General features: G+C 45.2%; 1 protein-coding gene across 3 annotated transcripts in view; it reads left to right on the forward strand.

Moving 5' to 3' along the window:
• Positions 1 to 12,643, forward strand: part of LOC125993640 (PDZ domain-containing protein 2) — a 68,059-nt gene that overhangs the window by 9,760 nt on the left and 45,656 nt on the right. For all 3 annotated transcript variants that reach the window (XR_011086595.1, XR_011086596.1, XM_049762375.2), the window contains exon 2: positions 7,855 to 8,229. Coding sequence is in view for 1 of the 3 variants with exons in the window: in XM_049762375.2 (XP_049618332.2) it covers positions 8,104 to 8,229 (126 nt within the window). In the remaining 2 variants the exon portion in view is untranslated. The remainder of the gene's footprint in view (positions 1 to 7,854; positions 8,230 to 12,643) is intronic.

Raw genomic sequence — 12,643 nt, forward strand, 5'->3', positions numbered from 1 at the left:
TCACCAGGTTGTAATGGATGCAGAGAGTGCACAAGTAATACATAATATGAAAATCAATGAAAAAATGGATGTCGGAGGTGCCCTCGATTGTCCTGGCAGTGTCTTCAAGGGGGTTGAGCTGCAGTTTCTTCATCTTGAATTGGTCCCCGAGAATCCAGCTAGCCGCTATCAGCTTTTGAGCCACCTAACCCCCTCCCCAGCCGGGAGGGGGTGGGCAGAGAGAACAAAACTAACTCCGGCCAAATCGGCCACTACAAGTTAGTTAAAGGCCATCTCATAGAAATGTGTCTTTAAACGTGTCTTAAATGTTTCTACTGAGGTAGTAGTTCTAATATCCATTGGTAGGGCATTCCAAAGCTCTGGAGCCCAAATAGAGAATGCTCTAGACCCTGCAGACATTTTCTTGGCCCTCGGTATAACTAAAAGACTAGCGTTTTGCGAACGAAGGTTACGAGACGGAACATAAGGAACGACTAGGTCGACGAGATATGAAGGCGCTAAGCCATGCAGTGATTTATAGGTTAGTAGAAGAACCTTGAAGTCACATCTTAAATGGACCGGGAGCCAATGTAATTTGGCTAATATAGGGGTAATGTGATCAAATTTTCTTGACCATGAGAGCAGCCTCGCAGCGGCATTTTGCACTAACTGTAGACTTTTGATACTGGACTTAGGAAGACCAGAGAATAATACATTACAGTAGTCCAGGCGCGACGTGACGAACACATGTATAATAGTTTCTGCATCCCCGGTCGAGAGGATAGGACGAATCTTAGCAATATTACGAAGGTAAAAAAACGCAATCCTGGTTATATTCTTAATGTGCTTTTGAAAGGAGAGCGTTTGGTCAAATATTACCCCGAGATTAGTTACCATATCACTCTGAGTGATAGTACGGTTATCTATATTTATAGTGGTTTCCTTAAATAAGTGTTGATAACGAGTAGGACCAATTATCAACATCTCAGTTTTATCTGGGTTAAGACGAAGGAAGTTGAGAGACATCCATTGCTTGATCTCCGCAAGGCACGCCTCGAGATTACAACAGTCCCGTGGATCTGTCATCGATAACGGCATATATAATTGTGTCATCCGCGTAGCATTGAAAGCTAATATTATATTTACGTATTATGTCCCCAAGCGGAATCATATAAATATTAAATAAAATCGGTCCGAGTACCGATCCCTGTGGGACACCACACGTAACATTATAAAGCTCAGAGGATGTATTGCCATGGACCACTCGGTGCGTCCTGTCTGATAGATAGGAATTGAACCAGCTTAGTGCTGACCCTGAGATACCAACACAACTTTTAAGACGCCCTAATAAAATATCGAAGTCTACAGTGTCAAAGGCAGCACTAAGATCGAGTAGTAACAATACAGACGACGTATTTGAATCCATAGCTATGAGGAGATCATTAGTCACATTAGCAAGTGCTGTCTCTGTAGAATGATTAGCTCTAAAACCAGACTGAAAAGAGTCATATCGATTATTAGCGACCATGTAATCAATAAGCTGCTGCGCTACTACTTTTTCGAGAAGTTTTGCTAGGAATGGGAGGTTTGAAACTGGCCTATAATTACTGAGACAGTCCAGGTCAAGATTTGCTTGCTTAAGTAGCGGTTTAATAATAGCGCTTTTAAAGGCTGTTGGCACTATCCCAGAGGAAACAGACAGATTGATTATATTTAAGACGGACGGTCCTAAAATTGGAAATAATTCTTTAAGTAGTTTGGCTGGAAGCGGGTCGAGTAAACATGTTGTTTGTTTAGCCGTACTAACCAATTTTGTAAGCATTTCAAGGGACACGCTTTTAAAATTTGAGAGGGTTATTGCATGATCCCCAGCGCTAGTAACCGGCAGAGCGATTGGAATGGTATTCTTGATCTCGTCCCTAATGGACTCAATCTTTTGAGCAAAAAATTTCATAAACTCGTCAGCTGAGTGGAAGGAGCTATCGGGGGTCGGCTGGCGCAGAGTTAGCTTTGCCACTGTATCAAATAGGTATTTAGGATTTTTTTTTATTAAGATTAATGACTTGCGAAAAATAACGAGTTTTTGCTAAAATAAGCGCATCTTTATATTTCAGGAGGCTGTCCTTCCATGCCTGATGGAAAACCTCAAGTTTGGTTAAACGCCATCTGCGCTCATGCTTTCTACATAATTGTTTAAACGTACGTGTTTCATCTGTGAACCACGGAGTTGGCCATCTACGGCGAGTTTTCAGACGTAGCGGTGCCACAGAGTCGATGGCTTTTAATAATGTCGCATTGAATTCATTTGTAAGATTATCAATAGAGCCGCTGTATGCGGGAAACATGGCGGTTGCCGGCGACAGTAACAGTTAAAATTACGGCTGCTATAATTCTGATTGCTCTCTTGTCTTTGACAAGGAATTAAAATTTCAAATTTTATTAAGAAATGATCAGACAGAACAGTAGTGTATGGCAGTACTGCTATATTTGAGGTTGTTAGTCCCCGGGATAATACCAGATCTAAAGTATTTCCATTCTTATGCATTGCTGCCTGTACAGCTTGCGTAAAACCAAACGTATCGATTAAAGTTTGAAATGCCGAAGTCAGTGGTTCTGACGGTGAATTCATGTGGATGTTGAAATCACCCATGATAACTATATTATCTGCATTTGTCACTAGATCAGCCACAAATTCTGAAAATTCATCCAGGAAGCCAGAGTAAGCCCTGGGTGGGCAAGATAGAATGACGGTAACGCAGTGGATCGCACAATGAGAACTTCAAATGTTTTAAATACGTGAATTGAGCGAGGCCTAAATCTAAGCTCAGAATTTGAGATGAGGGCGACACCCCCACCCTTTTTTCGAGGACGTGCCACATGCGAGCTCACAAAATTTGGAGGCGAGGCCTCGTTAAGTGGCAGCAGTTCATTAGGTTTTAACCAGGTCTCGCAAAGACCAAAAACGTTTAGATTATGTTCCGTGATAAGATCATTAACGAGAACTGCTTTCGTATGAAGTGATCTAATATTCATAAAACAAACGTCTCTACTTACAAACACGATTGCAGAACCAATTAAGTTTGTAAGTAGTGGTACCACTGTACTTGCGTATGTTGGTGACTGATGAAAGGAAATAGATAGACGTGATAAGGCACTTCAGCTGCAAAGAGGCTGCTCGTTTCTCTTGAATCAGCCACTAATCCTCATGATATAATGAAGTCATGATAAGTAGAGATGTCTGTATAAATTTTGGTGGCATTTGACAGCTTTTTTTGGACATATCAAGCGAAAGACTTTGCAATGAATTCCAATGGGGAAATTGTGTTCTCTTCCTTCCGTGATGTATAATCAGGCTGTTGTATCAAATCAAGCAAATTCCGCCCCAAAAACTGGGCGGCAGTAAGTGTACCACCCTTATGTTCCAAAACACTCTTAAATCGCTTCAGAGTTTTTTTTTTTTCAGGGGGGAATTGTAGCGCTGACATATTTTTTATTAAAGTTAAAGTCAAGTCCCAATGATCATCGTCACACACACATCTGGGTGTGGTGAAATTTGTCCTCTGCATTTAACCCATCTCCATGTGATTTTGATCCATCCCCTGGGGGAGAGGGGAGCAGTGAGCAGCAGCGGTGCCGCGCTCGGGAATCATTTGGTGACCTAAGCCCCCAATTCCAACCCTTAATGCTGAGTGCCAAGCAGGGAGGCAATGGGTCCCATTTTTAGAGTCTTTGGTATGACCCGGCCGGGGTTTGAACCCACAACCTTCCAGTCTCAGGGCGGACACTCTACTACTAGGCCACTGAGCTCAACGTCTTTTTATAACAGTTTATTTGAGGTTTTCAGTTTAATACACAAAGCAAAAAAGCAAACAGTATGAGAAATATAGTATGGCACATGCACGTATAAAATGTGTCAAAATCATGCCAACAAATGGCATGTAATTTACAAAATCATTACATGTGCAAAATATCATAAAACAAAAACACAATAAACATAAACTTAAGTACCGTAATTTTCGGACTATAAGTCGCGTTTTTTGTTTCATAGTTTGGGTTGGTGGGGGGGCGACTTATACTGAGGAGCAACTTATATGTGAATTTTTTCAAAAAATGTTTCCCCCCAAAAAAAGTGAAACCGCGATAAACGAACCGCGATGTAGCAAGGGATTACTGTAATTTGAATTTCAAGTGACGTCAGCAGCGCGGCGTGGCGCGGCGGTTGTTTACAGAAAGGACAAAGATTCAATCACGGGATGACGAAGATGACGAAGGGCCCCACGTACTACCGGCATCATTAGCGGCTTTGTTTGTAAGTGACACGGAGGACAAAGAGTTTGAAGGATTTAATGATTTGGAGTGACACAGAAGGTTTGAAAAACTATTATGGCTTTTACGCATGCCCGGTGCTACTCTACGGAGCTCTCTTTCACCTCCGTGGATGGAAGTCAGGGGCCGGCGCTCGGCCGGGTGGCTGTCCAGTGACGGTGGATGGGGCTCGGACATGGCTTGTACGCACGCCCGGTCCTACTCTACGGAGTTCTCTTTCACCTCCGTGGATGGAAGTCGGGGGCCGGTGCTCGGCTGGGTGGCTGTCCGGGGACGGTGGATGGGGCTCGGACATGTCTTTTACGCACACCCGGTCCTATTCTATGGAGCTCTCTTCCACCTCCGTGGCTGGAAGTGCCACCTCCGGGGATGGAAGTGCACGCCAGTGCTTGGGGCTGTGTGGTGGTGAACTATTTATGTTATTGTTATTTGATATATTTTATTTCGTGTAGCAACTTGTATATGTTTTATCGTTACAGTTTAGTAGTTGTTGGCTCGTTGAACTCTTGTTTTGTCAAATAATATTAATTATATACTAGATCTGTGGAATAACTATGAGGCTGATGTCAGGGCGCACGCACGGCGTTGTTGACAAAGGACGAGGAATTTCATCGATGGATTTAATGATTTGGAGTGACACAGATGGTTTGATAATATTATTGCTTATATAATAGTTATTTGATATATAATTTATATATCGTTATATGGGCCTGTGGAATATTTTGAATTGCAAGTGCCGTCAGCGGCGCGCACCCATTGTTGACATAAAGGACGATCGATGGATTTAATGAATTGGAGTGACACAGATGGTTTTATAAACGTGGTATTTATGTAATAGTTATTTGAATAACTCTGAATGTTACATCAGGCCCGTTCTCAGCTCTTCGTTTGTGTTTATGTCACGTTAGCATACCTATCGTTTAGCCTGTTGTTGCTCGTTCATGTCTGTTCTTGGTGTTGGTTTTTGTCGAATAAATTTCCCCCAAAATGCAACTTATACTCCGGAGCGACTTATATATGTTTTTTTTCACGTTATTGTGCATTTTATGGCGAATGCGACCTATATTCCAGAGCGACTTTTAGTCCGAAAAATATGGTAAAATAAACTTTAAAATTAAAGTCCAACCCTCAGTAGAAACGAATCCGACTTACGATCATCAGTGATACAGGGCCCAAACCGCCCTACCCAGTGGATTCGGCACCTCGTACTCCTGAGGCACCCCCCACAGAACTCACCGAGAGACAAAATCAAACGCCTTCTCCAGGTCCAAAAAACACGTGGACTGGTTGAGTGAACTCCCATGCACCGTTGAGGATTTGCATTTGCATTGTTGTATCAAGTCAAGTTTATTTATATAGCCCTTAATCACAGAAACATATCAAAGGCTTCACATACCCACAGTTGACAAATATTCGTGACATCCCCTGATCTTAACCAAGCAGAATTACTGCACTACCTGTCACTTTAAATAACTTGATGAATTTCTGCACCATTTTCCTGGTTGTCATTTTATTAACATTACTACATTATGGTTCAAGATGGTGGCGCGTGCACACGCAGCGGCCACTCTCTGTCCAGTTCGGTGTTTTGTGAGTGTTTACTGAGTGTTTGTCCGGCAGTTTTGTGTGTATTCGTCTCGTGTGATACGTCGTGCTACTAGTGAGGCGGGCATGTTCTGCTCAACATCGGCGGAAGTGGGTTTTATGGCGTTCTGGACTTTGGTGCGGAGAGATTAAGGGCGCTCGGACTGCTTCGTCATGGAGCGACGCCTGACCGGCCTGCTCTTCCTCCCCCGGTTGGACTGCGTCGTGAGCTCGGACTGCTCCGTCCTGGAGCATTGCTGGGATGCGTCGGCAGCGGGTCTGCGAGGCAGCGTAAGAGGGGCCAGCGCGGAGACGTCGGGCCAGGCTTGCGGCCAACCCAGCTCGCCCAGCCGTGCCTCCTTCCATTCTCCTGGCGTACGTTCGTTCGCTGGACGACAAGATGGGTTGCGTTCGCCTGATAGGATCCACGAACCGGACAGTGCGTGCCTGCTGTGCGCTCGTGTTCACAATGGCCTAGTTGACTGTCATCTTACCGGACTCTGCTGTGCATCGGGAGCGGCTAGCGTGCTATCACGCTTATTGTTCATTGATGTTGACTTCTTGTGTTATTTTTCCTGTGTTGTTTACTTGTATGTGCGTTGTGAACTCTGTCTTGTGACCCTGGGATAGTGAGAAACGTAATTTCGATCTCTTTGTGTGTCTTGACATGCGGAGGAATTGACAATAAAGGAGACTTTGACTTTGATTACTGTAGTATTTGTGTGTCTCAAACCATGAGACAAATTTCTTGTGTGTTTTCAACATACTTGGTGAATAAGGATGATTTTGAGTGCCCAAGTGACTTTGACTCTGTGCAGCCAATTCCTTATGCTTTTATTGTTGATCCAGTAACCTAACGCAAGTTTATTTGACTTTTTGCTCGTTACCTAATATCTAATATCTAGTTTATTAAGTATTGAAAAAATCTGATTTACTAATACCAAAATTCTGGTGGATCAATATTGGGGTCACAACATGTTTTTACCACTGAGCTTACAACCTGTACGCTGTCAATACTTTGCATTTGAAACAAACAAAAAAGGGGCTTTTTCTAATCTTTGACCATATGGTCACAATAGCGGGGGAGGGGATGATAGGATTGTATGAGAAATATAGGTCAATCTGAAACATGGAACAAAGACTGGTTAGTGCATTCCCATTTCAAAACTGTTTGTATAGAAACCCTGTCCCATCATAAAAGCAACATTTCAACAAATGTAAAGTCTCATAGCATGCACCATTGAGAGCGTCCTCTCCAGTTGTATCGCTGTCTGGGGTGGTAGTTGCACTGAATACAACATAAAGGCCCTGCAGCGCATAGTGAACACGGCTAGTAAGATTATTGGTGCTTCACTCCCCTCCCTGAAGGGCATTTACGCCTCCCATCTCGCCCGGAAGGCGACCACGATTGTGAGTGATGTGAGTCACCCCCCTCACTCTTTGTTTGATCTTCTGCCCTCTGGGAAGAGGTACAGGAGCCTGCGCTCCCGCACCTCCAGACTCACCAACAGCTTTATTCTCCAGGCTGTTAGGATCCTGAACTCTCTTCCCCCTTCTGCGTAGCGTCTTGTAGTTATTTATTGTGTTATTTGTTTATTTATTATTTATTCATCACTCTTATTTATTCATTGATTGTGCCTTCTTGTTTTATTTTTCTTGTGTTGTTTACTTGTATGTATATTGTGAACTATGTCTTGTCACCGTGGGATAGTGGGAACGTAATTTCGGTCTCTTTGTGTGTCTTGGCATGTGAAGAAATTGACAATAAAGCAGACTTTGACTTGAGATGTGAAAAGTCTCAACATGTCAAAAGAAAACGGCATGACTCGAAAATAAGTGGAAAGTACACTTTAGCTTCTTTCACACTAGTCTTCTGGAGCTGGGCATTTTATCACTTTTGTTGTTGCTTGCATGATTAATTGTATTGTATAAATGTAATTTTATTTTTGTTTGTTGCACTTTCAGGTATTCTTGACATGCTACAACAGCCTCACAAGACCAACACAGTTCTCCAATCATCCTCTGCTATCCGGAATAATTAATACGAGTTTGATTGGCTTTGATACATACTGACATTGATGATGTTGGCTGTATTATGGTGTACTGGAGATTGATTTAAGGCCAGCAGAATAAACTTAATCGTTGTGCTTGCAAGCATATTTGGCGGCATCAACATTGTTGGTGAAAAAGTCTCAACAGGTCTAAAATGCCAGAATGCCCATATCCCAGGACAACGCCCACAGCATCCTTTCACTCCTTAAGGAGTGGCTCGGAGCTCATGACGAAAGATCACACCAGAAGGACAACTTGAAACTGGATAGTGCAAACTGTGTCAGCAAGGTATTTCACCTTTTTCTGTATGTGTGTCGTTTGTTGATTGTATTTTTCCATCTTCTTACATTCTTCTGTCTGCCATAATCAGTACCTGCTATAGGACTATGGTTGAAGCACATTCTTACCTTCAAATTATTTATCTTTGGCATCAATTTGATCATTGCAATTCAAACATTATTATTTTTTGTCCAAAGTTACAAGTCAGATGATGTACATCTGTGGTGGCTGTTAATAGCCTAATAATAATACCGTATTTTTCGGACTAAAAGTCGCTCCGGAGTACAAGTTGCATCAGCCATAAAATGCACAATAAAGGGGAAGAAAATATTTAGGTATGTCGCACCGGAGTTTAAGTCGCATTTTAGGGGAAATTTATTTTACAAAATCCAACACCAAGTACAGACATGAACCAGCAAAAACAGGCTAAACGATACAGTATGCTAACGTGAAATAAACACAAACGAGGAGCTGAGAACGGGCCTGACGTAACATTAAGTTATTCAAATAACCAGCTCAGTGGCCTAGTAGTAGAGTGTCCGCCCTGAGACTGGAAGGTTGTGGGTTCAAACCCCGGCCGGGTCATACCAAAGACTATAAAAATGGGACCCATTGCCTCCCTGCTTGGCACTCAGCATTAAGGGTTGGAATTGGGCTAAGGGAGTCAACCCCTACAGAAAATCAATTTCCCCTTGGGTTGGTGTCAGGAAGGGCATCCGACTGTAAAAACCTTTGCTCCAAAAATATTCTCAGTATGGCATTTCACCCACTGGCCATGGACCACCTCCAGTGGAAGAAAGCCATATTGAGAATCCAGTCCTACCCAGCGGAGTCTGGAAAGTGGACTTTAAAAAGAAGAAAAAAAAAATAACTATAATATAAATATGTTTATCAGGATTCAAGATTCAAGAGTTTTTTATTCGCCATGTTTGAGCGTGCCAAACAAGGAATTTGACTTCGGTAAATCACAGCCTCTGTTCGACATTTAGGTGACTAACAACAACATTTAGGACATGTGAAAAATGGAAGACATTCTCAAACATCCCCTTAAACTCCCAAGAGGGCAAGGAAAAACTCAAAACTCCAGCTAGGGGAAATGAGAAACCTTGAGAAGAGACCACAGATGGGAGGGTCCCTCTTCTAGGATGACCAGGCTGCAATGGATGCAGAGAGGACAGATAGTACAAACAGTGTAGACAAAAAAGGTGTGGAGAGCAGGATGTTATTGCACAGTAATGACTCTGAGACTCTGTGGTGTGAGTTCATCAGAGCAACAGCCTGGGGGAAGAAGCTGTCTCTGTGTCTGCTTGTTTTAGTGTACAGAGCTCTATAACACCGTCCGGAGGGGAGTAGTTCAAACAGACTGCAACCTGGGTGAGAAGGGTCTGTTGAGATGTTACTTGCACGTTTCCTGGTCCTGGACAGGTACAAGTCTTGGATAGATGGGCGGTTGATTCCAATTATCTTTTCTGCAGTCCTTATTGTCCGTTGCAGTCTGTGATTGTCTTGTTTGGAGGCCGATCCAAACCAGACAGTGATGGAGGTGCAGAGGACAGACTGGTCTTCCGCGGCAGGTTGAACTTCTTGAGCTGTCTCAGGAAGTACAGCCTCTGCTGAGCCTTCTTCCGGACAGAGTCTATGTGGCCGGTCCATTTCAGGTCCCGAGAGATTGTGGTTCCCAGGAACTTGAAGGTGTCTGTGGAGAGAATAGTATTACTGCGGATAGTGAGGGGTGAAAGTGGTGAAGGGCCTCGCCTGAAGTCCACTGTCATCTCCACGGTCTTGAGCGGGTTCAGGTCCAGGTGGTTTTGGCTGCACCAGTGGACCAGCCGCTCCACCTCCTGTCTGTACGCAGTCTCATCACCGTTCTGGATCAGTCCGATGAGAGTGGTGTCGTCTGCATACTTCAGGAGCTTCACGGAAGAGTCACTTGCGGAGAAATCGTTGGTGTAGAGGGAGAAGAGCAGTGGGGAGAGGACGCATCCCTGAGGGGCTCCAGTGTTGGTGGTCAGGCTGTCAGATGTGATGCTCCCCAGCCTCACACGCTGTCTCCTGTTGGTCAGGAAGCTGGTGATCCACTGACAGGTGGAGGCAGGCACCGCAAGCTGGATGAGCTTCTGTTGGAGGATGTCAGGAGCGATGGTGTTGAACGCCGAGCTGAAGTCCACAAACAGTATCCTGGCGTACGTTCCTGGGGTGTCCAGGTGTTTCAGGATGTAGTGCAGTCCCATGTTGACCGAATCATCCACCAACCTGTTTGCCCGGTAGGCAAACTGGAGGGGGTCCAGCAGGGGGCCAGTGACATCCTTCAGGTGGTTCAGCACTAACCTCTCGAAAGATTTCATGACCACAGATGTCAGTGCAACAGGTCTATAGTCATTCAGACCTGTGATGGCGGGCTTCTTGGCCACTGGAACGATGGTGGAGCTCTTGAAGCACGAGGGCACCTCACACAGCTCCAGGGAACGATTGAAGATCCGTGCAAAGGTGGGCGCCAGCTGCTCAGCGCAGACTTTCAAGCAGGAAGGTGACACGCCGTCTGGGCCCGGTGCCTTCCTGATCTTTTGTGTCCGGAACATCTGGCGCACTTCCTCCTCGCGGATCTGGAGTGCGGGCGCGGCCTCTGCAAGAGAGAGAGTCGGTGACCACGGTGATGGAGGTGTGGACAGAGCAGTTGTGGGGGGAGGTGAGTATGTAGATTGTGCTGCTGGAGGTCCCGTTGTGTGGGAGGACCGATCAAACCTGCAGTAGAACCTGTTTAGCTGGTTAGCAAGCCTTGAGCTCTCCACAGGACGGGGGGTTCGTTTCTTGAAGCCCGTGATGCTCTGCAGACCTTTCCACACTGTTGAGAAATCAGGATTGGCAGAGAGGTGTCTCTCCAGGCTCTCCCCGTAACACTTCCTGGCTTTCCTGACCTCTCGGTTCAGTGTGTTTCTGGTCTGCTTGAACAGGTCCCGGTCACCGCTCCTGTAGGCCTCCTCCTTGACTTTGCGCAGCCTCCTGAGGTTTGGTGTAAACCAAGGTTTGTCGTTGTTGTACGTGCAGAAGGTCTTAGTCTGCACACAGATCCTCACAAAAAATGATGTATGATGTGACAGTGTCAGTGAGTTCATGCAGGTCTGAATTTGCAGCTTCAAAAACTCTCCAATCGGTGCAGTCAAAGCAGGCTTGGAGGTCCTGCCTTGACTCCACTGCCCACTTCCTTACAGTTCTCACCACAGGCTTAGAAGTTTTAAGTTTCTGTCTCTAGGCCGGGATCAGATGAACTAGACAGTGGTCCGAGAGTCCTAAAGCTGCACGAGCCACAGAGTGGTATGCATCCTTAATTACGGTGTAGCAGTGGTCCAGTGTCTGTGCCCCTCTGGTGGGACACGTTATGTGCTGTCTGTATCTTGGGAGTTCGTGTGCGAGGTTCGCCCTGTTAAGATCACCCAGAACAATGATTAGTGAATTTGGTTGAAGTTTCTCCATGTCTGTCACCTGGTCAGCCAGCATCTGCGTGGCTTCACTCGCACATGCGTGGTGGAATGTAAACAGCCGCCATGACGATCGAGGAGAACTCCCGTGGTGAATAGAATGGCCGGCAGTTTATGAAAAGTGTTTCTAGGAGAGGGCTGCAAAACTCTTTCAGCACCATGACATCAGTACACCAACGTTCATTAATGTAGAAACAGAGACCACCTCCCTTTGATTTTCCGGAGAGCTCCGCGCTGCGATCTGCACGCGTTAGCCGAAACCCAGCTAACTCCATGGCGTGGTGGGGGGTTCGTTCGCTAAGCCACATTTCAACAAAACACAGCGCGGTGGATCTGCTGAAGTCCGTGTTCCTTGAAGTGAGGAGCAGCAGTTCGTCCATCTTGTTCGCCAGGGAGCAGACATTCGCCAGATGAATTGACGGTAGGGCAGAACGGAACCCTCTCTGCCTCAGCTTTACGAGGGCTCCGGCTCGTTTTCCGTGTCGCCGCCGTCGCGCTAGCTTGTATAGCACCGCCGCTCCGGCTAAAATCTCCGACAAACAGTCTGAATCAGAGAGACCATCTGTGTCACTCCAAATCATTGAATCCATCCATCGAATTCTTCGCCCTTTCTGTAAACAACGCCGCATGTGCGGCGTGCCGCTGACGTCGGACTTGTCGTCAGTTGCAGTTAAAATTATTCCACAGGCCCACATAACGATATATTGACTACCGTATTTTCCGGACTATAAGTCGCTCTGGAGTATAAGTCGCACCAGCCATAAAATGCCCCAAAAAGTGAAAAAAAACATATATAAGTCGCTCCGGAGTATAAGTCGCATTTTGGGGGCAATTTATTCGACAAAATCCCACACCAAAAACAGTCATGAACGAGCAACAACAGGCTAAACGATAGCAACAACAGGCTAAACGATAGGTATGCTAACGTGACAAACACAAACAAAGAG

The sequence above is a fragment of the Syngnathus scovelli genome, chromosome 3, assembly GCF_024217435.2.
Source record: "Syngnathus scovelli strain Florida chromosome 3, RoL_Ssco_1.2, whole genome shotgun sequence".
Taxonomy (NCBI): Eukaryota; Metazoa; Chordata; class Actinopteri; order Syngnathiformes; family Syngnathidae; genus Syngnathus; species Syngnathus scovelli.